The 26,841-nt window shown below is 35.7% G+C and overlaps 1 protein-coding gene across 4 annotated transcripts in view; it reads right to left on the reverse strand.

Moving 5' to 3' along the window:
* Positions 1-26,841, reverse strand: part of LOC132910691 (uncharacterized) — a 125,949-nt gene that overhangs the window by 5,425 nt on the left and 93,683 nt on the right. For all 4 annotated transcript variants that reach the window (XM_060966577.1, XM_060966575.1, XM_060966576.1 and 1 more), the window contains exons 2-4: positions 13,334-13,379; positions 8,830-8,962; positions 17-123 (exon numbers count right to left, since the gene is read on the reverse strand). In XM_060966577.1, coding sequence (XP_060822560.1) covers positions 17-123; positions 8,830-8,962; positions 13,334-13,379 — 286 coding nt within the window. The remainder of the gene's footprint in view (positions 1-16; positions 124-8,829; positions 8,963-13,333; positions 13,380-26,841) is intronic.

Genomic DNA, 26,841 nt, shown 5'->3' on the forward strand with positions numbered 1-26,841 from the left:
GTAGGCAAGTAATTACCAGGCCGATGGGTTTCCATCGCTTGTTGAAGCAAATGTATCGCTGGCTTTTCTCCGCGAAGATGTACAACTTCCTACTGAAGTCCTCGGACTGAGTCGTAAGTTTTTCTGTAACATTAAACGCAAAGACCAATTCAATTATCAAACTGAATAAATTGCACAATACAAACTGATGAATATGACTATGAATTAATAAGTTAATATAAATTTTCGATCGATGAGCATGAGTTACATATAATGTAATTCGTTTTGCAAATCCCTAGAATCACTTCAAAATCACGAGATAACTAACTATTCATTTGGAAACTATAGATTTACAACCGTATACTTTCGAAGATTCGAATAATTTTCTTTAAAATGTATAAATAAAAACTTTTTTCTATATACTTCTATATACTTTTCATATCATTGTTCGTTGGCAGTTCTAGCGTTAAACTACTCATCTCCGCAATTCAATATCTGCACATCTTAAATATAAAATGAAACAGTAGCTTATTAACGAATTATGAATTTCCAAAAGATTCAGTTAAAACTATCTCGCGCTAATCTCGTGAACGACGTCGCGTTGAAGAGGCAAACGAGTAACCTAAGGAAAACTAATGGAGTTTATAAAATCAGGCGAAGGCATTAGTTATCGGGGACAAACCGCAGGATACAGGAGGTAAACCGTTTTGTGCGTTCGGTATGCGAGCTGGCATATTTCCGAGAAGAGACCTCGTCGAGGTTTATAGCGCGAGTTGTACCTACATCGATGCTCAGAGACCCTCTTCCAGGCACTCTTCGGCACTGAGAAAGGAAGAAAAGGTTGGCTAAGCTTGCCGCCGAGGCTAGTTGGTGCTAATGAAGGAGGCACAGACCGACCGGTGTGTACTTTGCCACTTAGCGGGTCCTGTCGTGCCTCGACCCCGAACCGTGCACGTTGCGCTATGCTTGCTGCAACGGCGTGTCTCCCTTTTTCTTTCGCACCAGCTATTACGAAATTCTGCCGACCCGAGAAGTAGGCGTCCTTTGTTCCGGATAACCAAAGAAAAGAAAAAAGGGCTGGCTTACAGGTGCACAACCGACGCTTTCGAGCTTACCATTTGGAAGAACAGAGTGCTTGTGAAACGGCTGTACCACGAATATCGTGCTAGTAACGGGATTATTTTATTTGTGCACCTTCAGAGAGATTTCACTACCTGATATATTCCCCAGGACCTTTTTTTTACAGTATACTATGCTATTGTTAGGTATAACAATGTTTCTAGAATAAAGTGTTCCATGAATTGAAAAAATAATAATTGCCTGAGTTCTTGTCGTTATCTTCATATTTGTGGAATGTAACACGATAACTTGAAGAAATTTATACGAATCGATCACATGAGAGTATTTTTGAAAAGAAGAAGATATTTTGTAAGGCAGAAGTAGTAATTTTGTACATTCGATATTTATAATATTTATTAGACATTTGTATAATATTCAGGCTTATGAAATGGTTGTATAGTAAATATAACTGGTATACAAAATGTAGAGAATTAATATTTGAAATTGTTAGTTTTATTTATTTCTTCTTTTAGATATTAGTAGTAGTAAGTATAGGCGAGAGTCTACATCTTGAAAGAAGAAGAAGTGCAACTTTCAAGAATGTATGTAATGGGGTTGTGCACCTTGCTTAGTTCACAGTAATAATGTAGATGGAAACTGTTTTCACAAACATTTTAGCAGGAATTAAACAGGAACTAAGTGTATGCTTGATAACTGTTAAGAAAAGTTTTATAACGAATGAATGGAAAGAACGAAGCAAGATACACATCGCTATTCGAAGTTGATGAAGTCAATGATAGACATCGATATAGGAATTTAGTTAAATTCGAAGATATATGAGAAATATCTTGTCTATTTTTCTTAATTAATTGTTTGCAGCAGCGTTAACCATTATAATAAATTATTATTACCAACTCGGTTGAAATTATAGGTTGAGTCTTATAATTTTTAGAAAAGGTTGCTTCGTTTTAAAAATGTTACTAGTTGGGGTTAATAGTTATCAAACGTTTGATCAATATTTTTGAATCATTCTCTAAAGATAAAAAATCTAAATTACAGTCTAATATTTCCCAAATCAAAATATGTTCATACAAAAAGAAAGTTCATATGATTTACCCGCATTAGCTTAATTTCCCGACGTCAAAAATAATAAATTTTCGCTGCCGTTATGAGACGGGGTTTCTTTAATTGATAGACGCTTGACGATATAAAATATGATGTCATGATTATGAGTTTTTCTGGCTTCTTTGTTTGCGGGCCATATGAGAATGGGTATAAGCATCATACGTAGAGAAAAGGAAGGAGGTAAGTCTGCAGGGTGGCCCATTTGCTGGAGCCTCGTTAAATTCAAGTGGTTCTCGTCGGGTGCCTTCCCAACATCGAAATCAAGAATGTCCCCGAACTGCCTCGTAAAGTCCTTCTTTCTCCCTACTAGCTCGCCTCTCTTTCCCTCCTTCGTTTTCCTTTTACATTTCGTTTTCTCTCACCGCCTCCTACCAGTCTTCAGGAACCAGAAAAAGCACGAGAGGACTTAATCGGAGACTGTTCTCCGGCAAACCTACCGTGCTCTATACTCCGCGCCAATTAATTGTGCCACTTTTCTTAATTAATTGAATTCACCTTTCAGCAGACGTCTATCGCGACAACATCCCTCTTAGTCAGCGGGTCAATTTGTTCTTTTCTCAGCTACTAAATTTACCTTATCTAGGTAGACGAAAATTCTTCTCTCCGTGATTAACGTTTATAAGTTAAGTTTGCTCGGTAACATTAATATATTATATTTGTGATAATTAACGAATAATGATAATTCAATTAAGAATTAAATACAGTAATTCTCGAAAGCATTTGAACGTTTACTATGAAACATTTTTATCGATATCTTATGTGTGTTATAGGAAATTTTTTGAAACTTCATTACGATCGTAATGAGACAAAATTATCGTGATTATAATGATAAAATTTAGAATTAATTTGAAAAATAAATATAAAATAATAATAAAATAAAATAATAATAAATAACGGTTGATAAAAAGTACATAATTTACGCCAGTTTATTTAACAATATCACTTGACTCGCGAAACAGAACAAATTTAATATCCAACGTTCTAAAGGTGATTGAATTGTTCAATTTGTTACCAGGGCCATAAAAATATCGAAATAATGTTATCAACGGCTCATAATAAAGCTGAATATCGTTGTTTTCTTCGAACTTGATAAAAAGTTTCACGAAAATGTATTACATTAAGCATCGTTTAAGCCGCTATCGAATCGGAAATTACCCGAACTGCCAGTTAAAAATAGTTTCGTGAAATCGACGAATACGGAAATATAATGGGCATTATCAGCGATAAAGTTCCGTCACAAGTACGGCAAAACAAGTTTGAAACTATCGCCAGAATTTTTCCCCCTGTTCCGTTCTGCGACGTCCGCTTTCCAATATGAAACACGATGTGTATGTACCTGCGTGGTAGCAGCGGAGAAAAGTATGACGATAACAACCTGACACTAATACCACTAACTCCGGAGACGATATGTGTATGCTGTTTGCTCGTTCCAGTTAGCCATTACCAAACTCCTATACTTCCGATACCTAGTCGCCATCGAAGCAATCGGCGACGAAACTTCGACGGTTCGTTTTGATATGATGCTTATCGTTATCAAATAAGGGAAGTGAGATCGTTCTGGCGCGGCGCAACGTTCCTCGGGACAGTGACGACTGTATGCGTTTGTTAGTAACTTGCCAGACGTACGATGACTCGAGACAGGCGTCACCGACACACTGATTGCAATGTTTTGTCTAACCAACTGCTAAGTAATCTCTCTTCTCCTTGAAAGCTTGTCAACCAAGTTTCGCGTGCAACTCGAAGCATATCTCGTAGTTCCGAGGAAATTGTGCGAAGATATGGGTGGCATTGAACGTTCAGTTCTATCATAAGTAGTTCTTTTCTTCGTACGTATCGAATATTATTTCTGATGTATAGTTAAAGAATTTATTCATGAAAATTGAAAATGGAGAACGCGAGAAATAAAAATTATTGTGAAAATATTTAATAATAATATTATTGATAATTTATAGAAATAAAGAGACGGGAAAGGTGTAGTCATTATTAACGATTTTATATACACGTACCTAGATATAATAGATATAGAGTTGTATTGCAAGAAATGTTACAAAAGTCAATCAATTTTCATTGATATTTTGAGATTTTTAATTTTTTAAATAATGTTTCGAAACATTGCTCGTTATAATACTAAAATATTGAAAATATTAAAATATTATTTATCGTAATAATTATATTGACATAAAACTTCCCTGACTTTCATCTTTGAATCTAGTAAGTTGTTTTCAATTGTGTTATATTAAAATCCTCCTATTTAGGTAATAATGAAACAATATAAAAGTATATAAAATATAATCCATTAAACAAATGGGTTTATTTAAATAATAAAGAAAATTTATAAAAATAACCATCTATACAATCGATAGTTTATAATCTTAAGCCCGATATACATATAATATCATATAAGGCGATCAGGCAGAGGGTTGAAGAAGCAGCAAGTAAATGTTGCGTTTCGCTTCGAACCTCTGTCTTCCGTTCTCCAAGTATCCCCTTCTCCCTTACTCTCGTTTCCTCTGATCGGAGCCGCCACGAGATTAGAGGCTGCCAAATGAATTAAAAGCCAATTTTAATCAAAAGCGGGCACCGGCTTTTAGGCACGATTACCGCCGATAATAACTGGTAGGATGGGCCCAGCGCATAAGTGGGAAAGAGCGAGACAGAAGGAAAGAAGAATGGATCCCATATATTACTTCTACGTGCTCTTCGCGATACAGGAACCGATTCTCTGTTCGTTATAGGTTCGCAACTAATAGCTTTTTTCTATAGGAACCCTTGTACCCCCGAATCTTCGTCCATCGAAAATATCTTTCGTTTGTTACAAAGAAATTCTGCCATTATAACCAATCATAAAATACAAAAGAAACAAAACATACGAAAATTCTAAGGTATCGACAAAATTGAAAATCGATTAAGAAAAATTTCGATATTTTTTCACGAGATAAATAATTGCTTGAGAACCACTGCAGCGCCACAATTTCGCGGCGTCGGCGTTATGAAAGCTATAATATGACGCGAAAGCGAGCAGGCCGGTACCGACCGCGTAAGCAGAGGAAAAAAGTGCAAAAGAAGGAAAAAACGCGGTTATAACCGCGGTTCTTGTTATAAGCCTGGCACGTATAATAGCGTTCCTGTCGTTAACACCTAAACGCACGATTGGCCGATACACGGGATCGTCCTCCTCGGCCAGAAGCATCCGCCGTGAACGCACGAGATTACAACGGCACGCAAATGAGAAGAATACATATAGATACCGGTTGTCCCAGTGCTGGTCAAAACTATGACAGGTGAAACCCTGATTTGCTCGACTGACGCGATAATCACAGCTCTCCACGACTAGAATAATTAAATTCCAACCTGAACGAACGCCGCTGCGGTTGTTATCTCTCTTTCTTCGTTTTCCAATAGAGTTCATTTTCTCTTTCCATTCTCGTACATTTCTTCTTCGTTTCAAAGTTTCACTTCGTGAAAGATATCGTAACTGTTGGAGATGCTGCTAGTCATTTAAGAAAATTGGAGTTCGTAGGCCGATTAAGGTTGTTTAATGTGATAAAAATGTTATGGAGATCGATGTAATTACGACTATTATACGGATCGGGGAATGTCACTCTGCTTTTCAATCGGATAATAACGAGTTAGTAATTATTATTTGTCTTAACGCCGATAATAGTTATTATCGAATTATATTTGACACGCGTAGATTACGCGTTTTCAGTATACGGTTAGTGTCTATCGTTGATTGTAATTATCGTTTTGAATATAGTTGTTGGTTCATTGAACAGATATGTTACGTATCAAATACTTACTAGGTATTAGAAATATGAAATCAAGTGATAAATTCATATCAATTTGCCATTTTTTATCTGCAACTTTAATTACGTTATCGCATCTTCAATTATATTATTATTTTACTTAAATCAGTATTTAAATCAATTTGTTGGAAAGCACTGAAACTAGTTTCAGGAAATTCTCGTACTTTGCTAACGATGGGTATTTTCATACTCTAATTCAAGTTTCACAGATATTTTGAAATAAAATTTTTACATAAAATAGATCTTTATTCATCGATTTATTCATAAATAAGGAAGCTACAGAGACAGCGATAGCCACTCATAAACTATTCCTCATAATTATCCAACTTACAAAACGATGCAATATTCTCAAAACCGAGGTACCTAATTAGCGGCAAGTATGCAAAGAAGCAATTTTCCACGCGAGGTTAATTATCTTTCGTATCCGCCGACGCAGGAGGAATTCGCGAAGCCGCTAGCCGGCAGTTAAAGTCCAAAGCTTCAAGGTCGCTCTCACGGTGTCTGAAACTCTCGTGCAGCGCGAGTCGAGTCGGTTCATTTCACGAATGGAGCTTGAGTAATCGTCGGTCCGGAGAGGCTCGTTGTCGAGAGTAAAGTGCCGAGAGAGGTAGGAGATACGGAGTAACAGAAGGAAAAGGTGGAGGCAGTGCAGCAGCAACGGCAGCAACGGCAGCGGTGGCAGCAGGAGACGAAAGAGGTGGAAAAAGAAGGAAGAGGTGGACGAAGGTGATGGATCTCGGGGAGGTGCAGACGCGGCGCAGCGTGCGGCGCGAAAACTGGCTCCTCTGTTTGCACAAGCCTTCTTCCCTCCTTTCAGACCTTCCTTTTCTCCCCTACTTCGTTTCTGAGAGTCAGAAAAGGAGCCGCCTCGCGCTCACGCCGCGGATAGGGCGGACAGCTTGTTCGTGCCTTCGAATACCTTTAGAAATTCCAAGATACCGCGAAATCATATTCGCAACGGTGATTACGACTGTGCCTCTGTTGCAGAGTTGGGAAGTATTCGAATGTTTTCGAATAAATATTCATTTAAGATAATTGATCTAGTAAATTCATTGTAGGGGAATATTTTATCCGCATAATTATTCCTCATGCTTAACAAATTATTCTCTCTATTTATTCGAATAATTATACGGTAATCAATGGAATAATACGAATAGTTGTTTGTTTCCACTACTTTTCTAAGAATTATAAAACCAAACTAAAGAGATTTGAAAAACTAATTTATAATACAATTATATACAAATTCTAAGCGACCAAATTAAGGATTCAACTGTTTCTGGATTTGAATACATAATTTGGATACAAGCTTCGAGTAAATTGTTCTAAAATTTTTCATTCTATTCCAACAAACTGCTTTCTTCGTCACTGCAAGTTATTAATTATTTTCGTTCTTAACACATTTACGATATGATACGATTTTGGAATAATTAGTCGTGAAATTACTCGTCCATGCATCCCGATAAGCAAGGAACGATAAATTTCCTTCGTAAGGAATCGTTGCGGTATTAAGACTACAAATTTTTCTCTCTAGCTGCTACTAATATCTTAAACTGGATTCCTAGGGGAATGACCATGAACTGTGGTACGGACACGACGATAGTCCTAATAAATAACCATAAAAAGGAACTCTTCTGGATAGAACCAACGACGAGATAGATAGCGTCTAGTCGAAAACAATCGCGACAAAACGAGGCAAAGCGACCGCTTTGCTTTAACTTGGTTTCGTGGCTTTTCCTTTGGTGTAGGTTAACATACTTCGCGGAAATCGAGTTCGGTTATTAGTTCGTAAAGATAAAAGCGGAGATCGGATGGGACCCACGATGGCGCTTGGTAGCGAAAGCGAACGAGATAAGGCCCTGACCTTAGGTCGATCGATAAGAATCCCTATAAATTCAGATCTTTACTGCTCCAGCTTTAGACTTTTATTTCTTCGTAAGAGTATCTACTATTAATCTATCGTTCGGAATCCTCATTGGTCTAGAGAACTATCGATCGGAAGAGATAACGTCACGGCCGAGTGCCTCGTGTCAGCCGACTGTACGATTCGATTCAATTAACCAATCGACCTATCCTGTGTACAATGACTGCACACGTTGCGACGATGAATTTATTCGAAAGCCGTTTAAATGCTGGTGTCGCGTGACTGCTCTCGTTTCCAATCGTTAACGATAAATTTTATTATACTCGATCGATCCATGAATAAGACTTCCAATTCTACATGCCTTTCACTAGTTTATCATCTTAGTTAGCATATACATGTTGCTGATACGCTTCGACTGCGATTATTATTCTTTCAATGGACACATTGATTTACTAAACCGTAAATGTAGATCGACTATTAGCGTAACAGCTAAAATTATTGTCTCCACGATATGATATGACATTACAAATACGAAGTTAAAGATTTATTTAGGTCTGGTTTTAAGAAACTATTGACTAGTAGATTGCAGGTGTCTACGCAAAGTCGCAGTGTCTACTCATATCCTTATGAATACAATTAAAGGAATAGAACATATAAATAGAGAAAATTTGTATACCAAATTCAACTTGAAAGGAATAAATAAATAGAGAAAATTTCTATATAGTAAATTCGATGTAATCAAAGCTATCAAATAGAAGAAAATCATTGTACCAAATTCAACTTAATTTAGTTTAATTTGTGATTAAAAAACTAAATGAAATTAAATATGGCATAAAGACTTTTCTTAATTATATGCTCACTACTCTATTCAGGTGTAATAAATTTATCGTTTCTCAGACGATAAAATGAAAAGAAGATTCGTAGAATGAGTCGAATGTTTAAAGTGTAAGACAATTGATCTTCTGGCAAAGTAGCATGATTCATTAAAATCTTACTTACGGTAAGGGGCATTATGATCATCGCGTCCCAGGGCCTTGATCGTGCGGCCAGTTACGGTAACATTGCCGCTGCTGCAAGTCGAATAGAGACTCACGGAGCGCACCATCGCCGGCACCGCCCCGCACATCACCACCTGCAACCGACAAACAATTTTGTACCGGTCTAAATCTCTGCAAAACCAATCGTAAATTATAACGAGTACGTTATCGGAATTCTTGTCCATCTTAATAAAGAAAATTCATGAAGAAGTTACACGTTCGAACCGACAAAAGAAATCAGACATTTCTATTTAGAAATATAAAACTTTATTAATCAATTCGATGGAAGTAAAAACCGATAATTAATTCTTACTAAGAAATAATGTCCGAAAATTATTTCATATATTGGTAACATAATTGTAAGTAACTTTACTACAGTATGAATTTCGTTTTTATATTCGTGTATCTAAATGTGAGTAGAAAGTTCATTAAATTCTTAGAACAACTTCGTTATACATACTCCTCATCTCTATTTTATATGTACAGGGTATGTCAAAGAAGTTGTCGCAGCTTTATTTAAAAAAGAAATTAAAGAAATCATTTATAGAATAATCATTTTATTAAATATTTTTGCGTCATTCTTTTCTGTCATAAAAGAAACAAAGAACTTTGTTAGTCGTCTAGAGAATTAGAATATTTGAAATATAATTGTTGCGTATTTGCGTCAATTTGAAAGTGTCCAAATATTTGTAAACGGTAGTGAATGTAAATCGGTGTATCGTCGCAAGACTGACCATCGCTACTTGTTATTCAAGAAGTGATAAATGGCAGCAGCATCGTTAAAATAGACAATCAATTTTTAGTACATATTTTGAAAAGGATAAAATAACAGACAGGAATTTACAAAGGATGTTTCCAGTTCGACGACCGAACATGAAAACGTTAAAGACGTCGCAATTCCTTCACGACTGCGGGCAAGAACATTTTTACGACAGATTCACATATCATGGCATCGAATCATTCGTTGAGTCGTTCACGCGGAACCTTTTTGCGGTTCATTCGTGAGAATAAAAATGCACAAGGCATCGAAGAAAGACAGAGGAACGTCGTTACAGCAGAGACCACAAAAGATGAATACCGACAAGATTTGTTAACGAGCGAACACGAGCTGTCCATTAATGGTCGTAGAATCTGACACTTCTTTTATTCCAAGAATGGCGCCGTAACAACGTTATGATGGCAAGACTACAGATCTTGTCAGGCCAAGTAGGTGCTTTGTACAGTTAAAGTATCATAAAGTACTTCTCTTTTGGCCTAAATATAAAAATAATGTTAATTACGTAAAATGGTATACTTAATTTTCACAATACGTTCGCTTAAAAATAAAATTCGTATCTGTATATATACATATTTTATAAAGTAGAAAATATCTCTGAATGATTATTTCGTGATATTTATTGCAAGTAAATTTACATGCATATTATTTTTCGGTTAACTTGTGAAAAAGGTATCTCATCAGAAATTTTAATGGAGCCGACTTAAATCTCTTCGTTGACACACGCGTATAAACGGCGAGAGACATAAAAAACTCCTGAGCGTAATAAAAAATATTAATTTATGATTATACATGCTAATCTGTTAAAATTAGTCAATAACTTTTACATATTACCCGAACCTTACGATGAGAAGTTATACTGTTTCAATTTCTCTTGGAGACTGACCACGGTTGAAAGTATGGATAAGACTAACCACTATAAACCCGTTGCTTTCGTATCTTTTAAACGTTAAACATACGGCTGTGGTTAACAGTTTTTCTAACAACGAGGTTGCTGCACGCGACCATTGCATTTTCACGTAGCCGCAATGCAGTATTATATATTCTAACGATAAACTCTCAATTTTCTAGTTAATTCCACGTCACCATTACGACGAACGTATGTTGTATTGCGGTTGTTGTAAAAGTCTTTTAAGAATTACGCGAGGGAACAATTCTAAACGCAAATGAAACGTCTTGGCAATTTTACGCGTTGGTTGTTCATTAAATTCTCACATAACTGTTGCATCGTCGAGGTTATAGTTATTCATTTGTATTAATTTCGATTTACTCGAGAACCATTTCACTAAGAAATATCTAAATTTATCGACGCGTACTCGTTTAATTACTTATTGGACAAACCATTTATCGCGCTCGCTACTCGCAACCGCTACTGGAGACACATAAACTTCGTTTAAATTCGATTCTGTCCATAACAATTCTATCGTAGCTATCGTCCTGTATCGTTCTTGATGTCTTTCATCGATCGTAGATCATAATTCGCGCTAAAGCAGAATGTGCAACGTTCGTTTCTCACACAATTGAAGTTATTATATTTAAGTTACATATTGATTTACTATGCTACTTAATAATGAAGTAGGAAAAATTGAAGCATGTTAATGAAATATGATTCATCCGGTAGGTAATAGGAAACAATTCAATAAATTTTAATTTACTTATGATCTCCTATATTTATAGATAACCGTTGTATTCACGTGTGTTACGTTTACTGTACTGAATCGTTGTAATTTTAAGTAATAAAAAATGCATATTCTAATAAATTATAAAAAACAAAGTTTCAGTCACTATCGTTTTAAAATAATTATAAAGAGAGGAACATTAATTAGTCAGGAGATAGGAAATCACTTTTCGAAGATTATTTCGATAATTATTCGGCTCGTTCACGTTTTATCGAAAGCCATTAATCGTTCTCGACTAGCTCAATTAACGATGCAATCAAGTTTATCGAAGTTAACGTACACGAAAGCTTGAACTAACGATAGTAAGCTTCAAAGTTGAAGTAATGGACAAAGTTCAAGTACGGAAGCTGGAACATAGAAACGTCGAAAGAAAAGTTTACTGCATACTTTAACGTACTACTCGAACTTAGAAAGAGACCATTAAAACGAGAATAGATGTAGATAGCCTCGTTTCGTGCGAAATGGGGACCCAAATTGCAAGGTAAATACTTTTACGTGTTCCGGCTAAAAAATGTGCAAGGCGTTGAATCGTATAGTTCGACGGTTTATACAAGGACGAACACTCAATCATGCACGACATTCAATGAAAAAAGAAATTGGAATCGACAAGGAGAACTGCAAATGACCATAAATTGACTTCTTCGAAGGCGTACCACTGATTACATACAGTCACTTGCAAAAGTCCACATACAATTTTTAAATCTAATATATTGTAATGAAAATGTTAGTTCTAGCGTGATATTTATAGCATCAAAGTTTATATTATGTGAACACGTATTTTAAAAATTCACAGAATTTTTTACACATATTAAAAAAACGTATTCAGGAAGAAGTATCAATTCATTCCAGGAAATCCATTAATATACTGAGCAAATTCAAAATCATTTTGTGCTGATATTTACGTGTACGCGACTCCGTTAAAAAGTGAATTTCTAATTTGTCCCTTTTTTCCTCAATAAATAAGGCAAATATAGAAAACTCGACGTGTATGTAGACTTTCGTAACGGACTGTAGAAACAATTATTAATCTGTACTAGGCAAAATGCACGTGAACGTAATCATCGATTTTCAAAGTCCTAGAACGATTTTTAACATGCAATCCTGTCGAAACTCGGCCTCTTCGTGCAACGAGTATCTCCGATCTGACCTAGTCACCGTTCATACACAAAGAGCTGGCACGTATCCGCTTTTGTATCCATCGAATAAGTATGCAAGTTTACGGATTCCGCAAGAACGTGGCCAAAGCCCTCGTTCAAATTTTACACGGCTCGTTAGAGGCAACGTATCTGGGGCAGCAGTATTTCCCTTAAACTATGAACATAACGCGAAAACACTTCAGGCAGCTGGAATTCTTTTTTGAATGTAATTGTGGAGAACTGGAACGGTCGTATCTCTCCTGGATACATAGATAATACAAGAGATATATATCATTTGGGATTCGTATTTCCATCGTGGAGATTTTTATGCCTGGAATATTGATAGCTCTATTAATAATGTCATATTTCAAAGTGATTCTAGACGTAAGTTAGTATCTAACGTCTTCTAGCATAAATGTAAAGTATAATTTTGTGTTGATTTATATATTTGTCTCTTTTATCGGATTGAAGTACAAGCGGACAAGTCTGTAAAATTTTACGATAACATAATAAATGCGAGATTAAGAATGAGAACAGTATAATTGCACAGCATAATTTAAGTTATCGACTATTAATATCTTTAATATTTGAATGTATTCTTTTACGAGTATCATAAATCTACATTTTTTTAGTTTTTCAGTTAAATCAAGTTAACATGTAAATAAATGAAAAATATAGATTTGCGTGGTATATGAACTTTTCTATAGTTAATATGCTTTCTGCTTCACAGTTATATCAAAAAAATTTATTTTCTGTTTCCAGCAACGTTGTGAATGTTTGAGAGCATTCAACTCGAAGATTATGTCATTATTTATTAAAGAGTTATTTAATATTCTGTACACATAATAGTAGTTTAATGTAGAAAATGTCACTCACCATCAGGAGGCACAAAATCTTCGCTAAAACGGCAAGCTGTGGTAACCTGCAACAAAGAAGAACATTCACATTGATTATTGTTCTTTCTGCCTGAAACGCGAGATAAATAAAAACCATTTAATCTACGTGTGCTGAATATAAAGACATAAGTAAAGAGAAATAATTTCACGACTGGCAGGCATTTGCTGATGCTGTTACATTTTCAATATTTCAATTTGTGGCACGCAACCTAATCGTTCGCGATCTCCGTATGATTTATGGTATGCAAATAAATTTCGCGTGATTATGGAGTAGACTCCTAACCGACGGAGGTTACTATTAGTAGCAGTACAAATTGAAAGCATAGGAAGCCGTGGATCGTTTCTGACAGATAAGGAAAACGTATATGAGAAAATTAGCGGTAGCACCAAATTACGTCGAACAGATTGTAGTCTGTGTAAGATTCTGTACTCTTTCCAAAATAAATAATATTTCTTCAGGTGACAGAGTTACTGCCATTATATTGTTTCGCGTCATTTTTCTTCTTTAGTTTGTGTTTAACAAAAAATATATTGTATCTCTTACAATAAATTATTATCGCAGCTAATCAGATTAGAAGTTTCCGTAAATGTTTTCTTTTAAAGTGCCAATGATTTCCGGACTGGAGAGATTGTAAATTTCTCAACTGGAAGAATATTTATTTTCTCAACAGATAGTTCTAAACAATTGTAATTATATCTTGTACATGATAAAAAAGATTGTAGCAAATCACATATTGCTTGTGAAAGCTATAATTATTCTCCTTGTTTCCACGCTTGTTCTGATAATATCAGAATGAAAATGATAACCATCATATCTTCATACTTATACTTTACTTAATAAAATCTAGAAAAAAGAAAATAAATAGCGATGGTATGTGCAATTATTTAGACGAATTAGGAGCTTGAAGAATAAATGAAATTAGAATCGTAGAAAATACCGAAGAAAAATATAATATGTAAAAACAGTTATTATATTATTATTAAACTACGGATATTTATGCGCTTATAGGAAACTACAAAAATATACTGATTACACGTAATAACTTTTATACCTATCATTCTCGACATTTTGTCTACTCGTACGTAAATCTGAAGAACAGAGTAAACATACGATCACCCGGAAGCTATAATTTCGCATCAACGGTCGCGTTATCGTTTTATATAGTGAAGAAGTTGATTTCACTTTCCACGGTCTATAAACTTTCTCGTTGATCATTGTCCTGAAAAATTCTGCATTCGCAACAGCCTCGTTAGTTCTGCTGTTCAATCAAAACACCGTAGCAACATTGTTACCTTTATCCTATCAATGTCGTGGGTTTGTGAATTACGAAAATAGGAAATCGGGAAACGTGGATATTAAAAGTAACGGCGAAGAGCGCTACGGGTTGTAAATAATAACCCAGTTGCGTACGAGATACATGTGGTGAGCCGCTGCAACTCGTTGCGTAATGTGAATGCATCTCGTGTTACAGAACACAGGTGACCAGCAACACCGGCGCGCGGCAGCAATGACGTCGCGAACGTTCATTACCCGTTCACTTTAATTCTCCTGGGTTATTGGCTCGCCGATGGAGCCGCGGGGTGGACCAAACCGTTCCTTTCGTTCGCATCATCCCGCCTACCTCGTTCGAATGCGCTGCGATGCACTGCCGAGGAATTCCGTTTGCCGCGCCAATGCTCTTAAACCGTTTACTTTATTTTGCCCACGTCAACTGAATCTTCGTAGAAAACGATAGTAAACCCTTCTATCGAACTGTCTGGGAACTGTTACTTCTCGACACGATGTAATTTCATTTTCTCGGAAACTTAGATACTTTTCGATTGTGTTCGCTAGCGTGTAAGGGAGAAACGCGGCGGTGTTGTTATTTGTGCATTACGAGATTGGAAATTGCACGTTGGTTTTTGTCAAAAACTTGTAAATTCATTTTGGATGAAGATAAATGTGATGCACGATTCTGACTGCTAGGTTTTTCGTTATATATCTTGACTGTTTTTTTTTTTTTTTTTCGTTTTGGTGATTCGTAAATTAGAATTGAAAAATGAATTTGATATTGTTAAATACGTATAATCGATCAGATTTTTATAAATAAGAATTATTCGAATCGATATTCATATCTTTTTAATTCTGATATCATTGAAGTTGAAGTTACTGAACTTAACAACGATACTTTGGTATCTGCTTTGTATCATGAACAATTTTATATATAGTACTATTTTTTATTTTTAACTGCGTCATGATATGTCTGATTTCTATTTCTTTTTTGTATAATGTAGGATTTGAAAATAGTTCCCTTGCACTTTAGAGCGCTACAAATATAGAATGGGTCCCAAATTTTTATCTCGAGTAATAATTACATATAAAATTAAGTTGAATTTGACATGAACACTGTATACTATAAAAATTTGTTATGGAAAAATTGCTATCAGAATTTCACATGTCATTTATCTTTATCTAAAATTAATTTATAGCTTTGCCAACATATACGGCCTATGCTATATTTAATAAACATTTGATCGTTACAAAGAAAAGTTACGATTACGATCTTGTCATACATTATTCATAATATTTTGACACGCTTCACCAAAAAAATAAGCTCTGTTTTTAAATATAATAATATCTTTGAATGCAATGCACAATATTTTACAGCGTATGACAATGTCAACTTCAAAAGCTTTATATCATACGGAATGTAATTGAAAAACATTATACATTTACATATATAAATACGTATTTATTGAGACTCTTTGCATTGAGACAAAGAAGATACACGGTTCGATTGTAGCATAAAATTTATACGATGCTTTCATGCATTTATCATCGAGCATTCGGAACGATATACATACATCAAGTTATAATGTGCAGTGTGGTATAGCAAATGTTGTCGACTCAAGTTTCGTGGTTTAATTGCACTACCACCATCACTGCGGAAATTGTACGAGTAGCTCATCGAATATAAAATGTGCGTTTCATACACAAACGTCGAAAATGAATTAGAGTTATGGAAAATCATGAAGATATATCGAGTGTATTTTTAAAACGATATTTATACGATAAATATAATGATATACATAAATGAATGATGCATCAAAAATGTGCAGAGACGGTAACATGTACATAATGGCATCCTTATTATCGAATAATACATACGACAGCAAAACAGAAATCGATTCAAAGAATGAGAATAAAAGTGACGAAAATTTGAAGCCAAACGAAATTCCTCCACTTACGAAATTCGTACTTTATAAATTCAATTGTCAATGGAAGAAAACGATGTTTCGTTCTAAGTATGAATGAATATGATATGAATGAACATTGAGGACTAACGATCATGTTTGCATTGCTCTTTGAAATTTCCATAGTCTACACAATTTTTAAAAGTCACAACGACTCCCTACAATTTTATATTACGAATTATTCATGTAACAATGATATTTTTCGAACTTACACATTGTATACTGCTCATTCTCTATTTGAAATATCTGTAAGTTTTCTATTTATCGTGATATTGGCTCGCATAATTGTAAAGCTAGCCACGGTAACGTTTCGCTGACAGCGCAGGTTAACCATCTTGTTAACGGCCATGGATCAAGATGAATAGAAGAATATATTTTACTATACTTTGGTACGATGGTATCTGTCACATTGTAAGGTGTGGGATGCATTAATATTGAAATTTCTTACCAGTCATTACGTAACGGAGAAAATGTTAAAACCGCGGTGTTTCATTGGTAGACACGAGGAAGGAGGGAAAGGATGTTAAGAAGGAAAATTTCTAACAGCGTAGACTATGTGGCACCAGTTGCAATAAACAGCAGCATGCTCTCCGTGAAAAATCCAGTATTTCCAGTATTTCTAGTATTGACGAGAAGGAGTCACCGAGGCCGAACGCAAAGGTGGGTCTTCAGGGCGATTCCGCCATTACGAAGACTTCCATGACGTACGTCACAAGATTCAAAGCATGCATTTAAGTACTTTTGTTCGATAATATTTCAATAACGCCTTCGATCTCTAATTATTTGTATATTTTTTTTCCCACAAGAGTAATTTCCGTTTGCGATATCTATCAATTCATTATTAAATTATCGTATCAGAAAAACGGTTTTAACAGTTGTTTATCATTTTTAATTGTAGTATCTTCAAGATCATTTATTTCCAATCATAATTTGAAAACTCAGTTGTCGGATTTTTAAAATAAATTTTCAGTTAAAAAAGTGTAGAGTGATTTGTGATTTAAATTTAATTTTGATATATATCATTAATAAGTATATGAGAGATTTTACTGAAAATATATGTATCTCGTATGTTGCAATATTCCTGTCTTAATTTTTTTAGAAATTCAATACAATTAAAATTCTATTTAATTACAATTACAACCTATAAACATGATAAACTCTTGTCCATATCAAATTCTTATGTAGTTTCGTGTAACTAATATATTTTACAAAAACAGGTTATTAGCCACACAAAAGGGATTATTAATCCGACAGAAGTAATGTTTGGTTACGGACAATATTTCCTACCTTACTTGAATACGTCGTTAAATCTGTCATAACTCACCAAATCGCCTTAAACATATCTGCGCGTCACCACTCTGAAGTGTCATCTCAATCCATGCACTAAGTAAGAAGAATCGTGACACTGATCCGACTCAAAGACTGAATTATTTTCTTTTAATCGTCTATTCAAGAGATCACTGATCATCTAACTTTTTATTAGATTTATGAAGAAGCTGACACGATTTACGACCAATAAATTTCACACACAGTAGGATACGTTCGTCCGGTTAATGACACACTAAACGTTTATTGTTAAACGTTCGGAATGCTTTTAATCGGAAATCCTAAAAAAGCACGACAACAGTACGTCACTCGACAAATCTTCGTAAAGTCGCAGATATTGAATGCTCGCGCAACTGATTCATAAAAGGTATATAAATTCGGCGACGTTTAAACGAATTCTTCTATAAGTGTTAACGTATCGAGATTCCCTATGAATTTGCCCGGATTAATCGGGATTATGTCATATCGATGTCAATCGTCTCGTAAATGCTGACGTAATGAACAAACACTGAAATAGGTTTGAGGTAAAACTGTTCGTATCTTTGGGTCGTTGCTAAACAAGTGGTTGACTGTTCTTCTTTACAAGATTAAATCGAATGGACTAGGTCACCAAATTTTGCAACGATGACTAGAATCGACAGTTACGACTAGAACATTGAAAAGTCACTTCGTAGTAACTTAGTAAAGGATGATCGAGAACGAATTATTAAAAGTCGAATTCGAAAGAAAATTTATACACACGTTGCGAATCACTTGCGTTTAGTTGTACGTATCACTTTTAGTTTCGTTCCGTGTATCGCGCAGGAACTTTGACTAGACTTAGATGATTGCGATTCAGGATCCGGAAAAGAGACACAAGTCGGTTGCGCGGTTTGCTGTCACCGACGCGAGATCAGCACGATGAATGCTGCCGAGGGTACAATCCGGCATGACATCCTCGGCCACGTGGGGACTCATCTAAAGGGGGATTTTAGTGGGGATATTTGTCGCCTGCCGCGTGAAAAACTGCCAACACTTGAATAGGCCCCGACTCGTCGATGAAAAACGCGGCTACCGACCCGACGCCGATGGCTCTCAGCTGGACACCGCCTGTCGGCTAAATGCCCCGCGTCGATGTCGTGGATGACGATTCTTTCATCCATCCTGACAAACAGCGTCGTCTTGGTGGTCATTCTTCTGAGACGATGTTCCTCGCCCCGACGTTACTTAATGAACTTTGCCAGGATAACACGTGAATTGAATATACGTTGCATCTATACGAGGATATCGATAATGCATGTAGAATTTGATGTTTGGTGTCATCCTTAACGTTACGAAAGAGTTAAAGATTGTTAGTTAAATTGTAAAAAAAAAGAATCTTGCTCATTGCCAAATGGCTGAGTAATTAGGTACCAAATTTCAATTTCAAATTAATTATCATCATTCCATATCGATAACCAAGAGAAAAATATGCGTTACTTGAACAAATTCCTTAAATTATTTTAAAATTGGCAAAATCTTCCGTATCGATGCTTTCATATCATGCCCTCCAATGGCACGTATTTTCCACATGACAAATTGATCACTTCGAAGGTTTCTATCGTTATGGAAAACCGAAGAAAAACACGGACGTCTCCATTGAAGAAACCATCAAATTTACTGCCTTCCTAGTGACCCGAGCACGAGCCGGCTCGTATGAATGCGCCGCCAAACATTCGACCCACGAAAAAGTCACCTGGTGTTGCGTCGACAATGGCAAACCCGGGAATATTTCTTAAATAAGCGTGGTAAGTTGCGACAAATCACGAGTGTCAATGAATTTCCGACGGCACCGGTAAATTGTCGTGACCGATCTTTACGCCACCGTATCGGCAGCGGTTCGTATAACGTCGGCGAGTAATACGCGCGATCGAACGTCTATAAATTCCACTGCTAAAAGCCTACCACAAATCATTCTACAAACTCAATTTGTGACCCGATACGTATCATTGGCAATTTGCGTCTACGCGCAGAAACATGACAGATAAGTCAATTTTCGATTCCGTGACATTTGATCAATATGTGAATGTATTCAACCGACCGTAAAATTGGCCAGATAGCTAAGTTGAAATAATTTGCAACGAGATATTTTCAGAGAGATATTGTTATTGCGAATATTCAGTGTTCTATTCGCTGGATGTTTCGTTCATTTTAATTTAATATGATATCTTAATACAGTATTTTAATTCGACAATATTTTAAGTTATTTTCTAATTTTGATTTGTATTATTTCGTATATGTCTGGAAAAATAATATGCATAACATGCAAGCATGTTAACTTATCTAAAAGTCATATTACAGCAGAATTTCGTGATTATGTAGCTGTATTTCCCAAAGGTAGTCTCGCGTTAACAGACTAACGCGTTATCGCTTGAACTTGTCATAGTAGTCGTAAAACCCTATCTCTTAGCTCAAATGGGACTTAATACCTTCGACACTCTTTACCGCTTTACCATAAAATGTTCCTGTCCACGATTGGTGCTTGTTGTATTGATTAGCATTTGAATATCACAGTATCGAGAAAGCAAGCAATATTTAGTACTTCGAAGCACTGGTAACACGCTAATTATAATTAAAAATAATTAGGCAATTATTATCTTCTATGAAGATCCATTTTAATTTAGATATTATATAGAATCTTCTTTCATAATTGAATTAATATTTAGCCCACTTTACACTTTTCCAAGTTACGAATTATCGCTAATAAAATCTTACATAACAGATAACAACTTTGATAATAAAATAACTGAAATTCTACTAAAAAATTTTAGTATAATAAAGAAATTTTTCGTAGAACAAAAGTTATAACTTGTAAATTGCTGCTTTTGAATAGAGCAATTGGCAAATTATTACACGTTCAACGGCATTAGACATTCTACCCGCGATAGATAACACACAAATTTGTATGTATCACTAAGATACAGGAATAACCACTGTTATGAGAGATGACTAATCTCATTATGTTACTAGATGACTTATTTAGAATTTATATGACATCAACTTTCTACGTATATATTACATCCGCGAAGAGATCTTTGTCATTTTTCCACAAAAACTACACGTACACCAGATTCGTCTATCCAATTTCGTAACGTTCATTCGTCTAGTTCGCACGAAAACTCAATTTTCAGAAACGAACGAATTTTTCCACGAAAAATGAAAAATGCTGTCAACTCGTCCACTTTTTCACCAGAAGCGTCACGAAATTCATCATCGAGATCTTCCTTTTGCACGATAATTTACCACCTAATAATTTCAGTAAATCGACAAGTTACAAGTTACAAGTTAGCAGATAACTTGTGATTTAATATAATAATAACTCCTATGATATGTATTTTAGAAGCAAATTACACATTATTCAATCATAACGAAATATGATAAAATTGTGAAAAAAGAATCTGCAACCTGCAACTTCTAACTTCTCGATATATACTAATACTATTAGTTTGTAAATTATTATTGCACAAGAGGGCCGTACTAGTAACATAAGACGCCAGGTTGCGTAGAACTCAATCACGGAGGCTTTTTTCCGTGGCGCGTACGCGCGGCATGCAAATTATCTCGTTGATTGAACCAACCATTTTCCGTTGCACGACGAGAACACTCGTGACTGGAGACTGGTGGCAACGTGAAGTGGCAGATAGTAGCCGTCGACGTCGCCCGACGAACGGCTTACGTGGAACGGCTAAGGAGACGAGCAACGACTGAACGCATCCTGGAACGTTACATAGAGGACCGTCCTCGTGCGTCAAGTGTTCCACGGTCGAGAAGTCAACCTGGAGCAGACGGGAAAGAGAGAGGAATACGAGGAAAGAAGAGGAGAAGGAGAAGAAGATGAACAAGAAGAAGAGACACGCGAGAAGAGTACACGACGTGGTTTTTGCTACGAAGCCGCGACGTTCCGCCGGCGTCACATTCATTCTGACACGCTCCTCGTCACTCCCTTTTCTCTTTTTCTTCGATCACCGATAGAAAAACAACGATTCGATACCTATGATAATAGAGGGAATGATATAACGTTAATATTTTAGTATATATTATTAATCTATTGGTTACATGGGAAATAATTTTCAATATTTCATATTAATTATTCAGTTAAAACGTAAATTCATCTTATTTTTATATTTATTAATTTATTATAGTGTACGTGATATACGGTGTTTGTAAAATGTATTGTATTTGCGCGTCATTATACTTAGTATAGTTTTTATCTATTTTATCATTGTTTTGCTTGGAGTAAAGGAGCGATAACGAATAAAATTCATGACAAATGGTATCGGAGACCTCGGAGTGTTAATTTTGATCTTTCTGACTGCGAATGAAAACTCTGCTCGAATTCAGCAAGAAAGTTTTTTGACAAGTTTAAGCGAGCCAGGAAACAATTTCCTGTTATTTGACTGAACAAGAACCGATGCAAAAGGAAAACAAATAAATGAATGATAAAATATTTCTCCAAAAAAAGGAACGGAATTCATTTGTATAACTAATATTAAAAAATGACGAAACTTTTGGTTTCCATCTGATGTTAATTAAAATTCTAAATTCACAAAATTCACGCATTCGTTCGAAATATCGAGATCCTAGCTTCTCTTTTTCATTATCAACCATCATGTCGAGGATATTAAACCGTTTCGTAAGAATCTGAAACCTCAAAACTTTCACCGAATTCACAGTTTCAACACCTGCGATATCAAAGATCGTTTTGTTTCCCAAACAATCAAAGGCATAGTTTCATCGGCTATGTAATTCTCACGTGTCGCTTCTCTTAATCTACGGGCGTATATTTTTTCATGGCTGGTGTCACCAGAAATAGCCGGCGATGAATCACCGAGAAAACGGATCGCTTACCCTGTCGATCAAGCACCATCGAGTTGTTCCCCGCATTCCTGGCGTTTTACTTAGGTCTACTTAAAAGGGTTGGATAGCCCGAAGGCTCTTAGGGCGGATATCGTGTTCGAGAGATTCGTCCTCTCGGCTTGACCGGTTACGAACCAAAACTACTAAACAAGGTGCATCCTGCGGGATCATTCATTACTCGGCTCGTCTCGTTCGTTAAGCCGGTTAAGAAGGCTACGGTTAATTGAGTTTTAGGAATTCATTTCGTCGCCGATAACCTCTGCCGGTGGCCTTCTTCGTTCGCGTTCACCGTGACCAACGTCTGGGAATTTCGAACATGACAATATCTTTAGATAGGCCAGCGCCTAGCACTCTTCCCCATCGAAATCTAAACTTGAGCTTGTGGTTTACGTTCTATTAAAGTTTCTATGTGTATCTGTGTGTAACATACCGGTATGATACGTTATATAATGGTGAGAATATATATACATACATAAATGAGAATGTTGTTTTTTCTTGTATTATTTACGTACAGTTAATTGAGTCTTATTAGCTGTACAATTTAGATTATTTTGATTATCAATAGCATATTTTTTAATTACAGGATTGTGGATTTATTCATATTTGTAAAAATATGAATGCTTATGTTTATAGAAATATGAATTTATATGAATATCCTCAGTCTGACTATTTAATTGCTTTAATAAATATATTTCATTTATGCACAAAAGGATATAAACAGGAAGGTAACGGTCTAACTTTTGCAGAGTAAAATAATATGTGTTATTATGAATAGTTTTTGTGTTATTCACCTAGAAACAATGAAGTCAGTGTTATATCACTCATGTAACTAAAAAAAGTGGAGCAATTCGTGCAATGGCATATCGCTTGAACTCATTAGCCGGTTAGTGTGAATATGATTCATCTACGATTGCGACAAAGGGGCACGAAACGTCGCCAGATGACGTCAACGATTCAAGAACGTAAATACATGTCGATGTTAAGGAATTCTGATCATTCACTATGTTTAATTCAACACATATCTTCATAGTTATATTTATGAATGCATTATATAACATGTTAAACGTATAGTTTGTACGTATCTGCTTATTCCATTCATAATATCCGTAATGATTGAGAATGACTGTGTAATCCCTATTATTAAGTAGTAATTAGAATAAAATGCTATTATTAATATTATTTATTATTTAAAGTATAGTTTCAATTTACTTTTATATCGTAGAAGAAATTTTACGGATTTTTTAATTATCATTTTCGATAGCATGCATAACAATTTTTCGGAGAATTTTGTTAGATTAGTATTAATTTTTCGTAAAATATATTCCTTGAATCTCTGTTTTCTTGCAAAACTATCTATTTCTTTGAATAATACGTAATACATAAACAGATAGACCTGTTATAAGTTCTAGTAAAAATTAACGATACAACAACGTGTTTGTGTCAAAGCAAACAAGGGAATTACAAGTAAAGGAATGAAAAACAAATGCTGGATATTAATTTCAGTAAACATGACCATATTTTCATGAATATGTTTCTCTTTCATTAGCTTTGAACCGGTGTTCTTTGTGTTGGCACTCTGAGTATTTACAGAGAAAGATCTAAAATTATACGAAAATCCTTAGCAGACTAAGTGGTTCACTGATTTATTCACGCAAATGGAACGAAAGGGAATAATGTCTCGAGGTAAACGCGATTCATCTCGTACATCGACCCCATTGTTTACTCCGAAGATCACGTAGAGCGTTTCGAAGGTATTCGTTAATACTACTCTTTCTTATCTGGAGGAAAGTAGACTCGCTTCTCAACGAATTAATCTATGTGCGACAGTGAATGAAGTACAAATAACCGAGGAGGAGAATGAACAATGCAAATGAAGCAAATACTACAAATTAAATAGTCTCTTACTCCGACTTACAAATTATCTATGTTTGTTTATAGATAACTGAAATTTATGATCTGCTGGTTAGGAAAAAGTTATTACCATTAATTATTAAATATTATTAAATATTATCGTTAATTTGTACACATTCAAATACAGTTATTACAAATTAACCGAATTGTCCAAATTAAGAATGATACATAATGTAAGTATATATTCCCGCTTTACTTGAACATAGTTCCTTCAATATCCTCCACATTCTAATTTTCATCCTTCAAAAACTTTTTGCCAAGAAATAAAAACTGTCAAATAGTCGTTATCGTATCAAACGTTTCATTGAATCTTCCCTTTCAACAGGAGAAACGCAATCTCCGTTCGCGCTCTCGCGGATATCTGGTTATTTATCGTGTCACGTAACATCGTGAATTTCATTGTGAACAGAAGCAACAATACCGTGCCAATCATCGAAACATTGTCCGCGGCTGAAAGTGGAAGCCGTTTACATCGGCCATGGTAAAAAGGAAGTTTTATCTCGGAAAGTATCGCCGTTCGTTCTGGCTCATCCGCGCGGGCATTTGTTGTTCGACCTGTAATCTCTAATGGACTCTATGGGCATTTAAATAACCATCTCGCCCACCCACCATCACTTAACTCTCTCCGTCTTTTCTCCGAACCCTCGCACTATCTGGACGCTTCGTACGCTCTGACGACACGAAGACAACTGCTCTTCTCCTGGCCTTTCCATTTTTTTACCGTTACGACCGGCCCAAACAACGTGGTTACCATTATTTGCCTTCGTCCTACGTGTCTTCACGAAATGTTCACACAATTGGCGAAAGACAGCCGTCGTTTCTCGAACCAACGTGTCTCTTTTCTTCTCTTTTTCTTTCTCTTTTTTTTTTTTTTTTTGTTTTCGAACGTCGAATCGACCAAAGGGAGAGAAGAAAAAACGACGAGGATTGGGTTGGATCGCGTGAACCGTAGGAAATTGAGCGACGCGACGCGACGTCGCGGATAGTTTCTTCGACAAAATCAATGTCGAGAAAGCCACAATTCCTTCTCGTACGTAATGTTCACGATGAGTCAGTGGAGTTAGTCATACGAAACTGGGAGCCGGCGAATCCGCACAAGAGCCGGTGCACTTTTAGGGCACTCTCCTGGCAACCCGAGCCAACGAACCAAACTTCGCTTGATTATCGATTCGACACTTAGCAAATTCTTCTGGAAAGAAAATTTAATCAGCGAGCTGATGGAGGATCGTCCTATGATCTTCGCCTGGGAAGCGTGTTTTGAAGGATTTTCATCTTAATGTTCTAGGATCTATGCTTCTGCTTGCAACTCTTATATATTATAATCGTGAATTCTAATTTGTTTGGATTCTTTATTGAAGTAGGTTATACGAAGTATTTTTAGCAAAATATTATTCGGTGCAAATTGTAATAAAATACCAAGGAAGAATCTTGAAAATAATTATTTCTTTGCCGTCGAAATCGCTCTTAGTTCTGACATCAGGTTCGACGTTTAAAATCAACGTGCTTAATAGGCCTTGAGTTAAAGCAAACATTACATACTTCGCATGAAGATACTTTGTATAAATTTCTTACAACATTGTTATCTACATTTATTGATCAAAGAACGAAAATTTATTGATCATATCGTCGGATGTATACGGAATTGAATTTTATTTTTACGTAAAGAAACACCATATTCAAATTCAAATATCTTTAATGAGAAAATACGAAAGAAATTTATATCTTCGGATTGTTGGCACGTATGACCGATTATGTTCAGTTTTGTGCTCTAAAAAATGTCACACTCGAGTTGGAAAACTTTTGTTGAAGAAGATATGAAAGAGATGTTTAAAGAAATTTATATCGATTGCCGAGTATTTCATTAAAGATAATTACCTACATGTGTAATAAGATTGCTCCTACGTATTGTGTATTAATACGTGCTAAAAAAACGCACATCTTAAATTCCATACACCGGCAAAATATTATTTTCGGATCGCTTACGCGGTAAGAAAAGCATTCATGTGACGCGACGTAACGAACGTTTAAGGATTACCGATAACAGAAGCGTGGGAGTACGTGGAGATAAGCTCGCAAAGTGGACGATGGAATTTGTGTAATCATTTTTAGGAATTTCATGGAGATCGGTCGCGTGGAACGGAG

The sequence above is a fragment of the Bombus pascuorum genome, chromosome 9 (genome assembly GCF_905332965.1).
Source record: "Bombus pascuorum chromosome 9, iyBomPasc1.1, whole genome shotgun sequence".
In the NCBI taxonomy this organism is placed as follows: Eukaryota; Metazoa; Arthropoda; class Insecta; order Hymenoptera; family Apidae; genus Bombus; species Bombus pascuorum.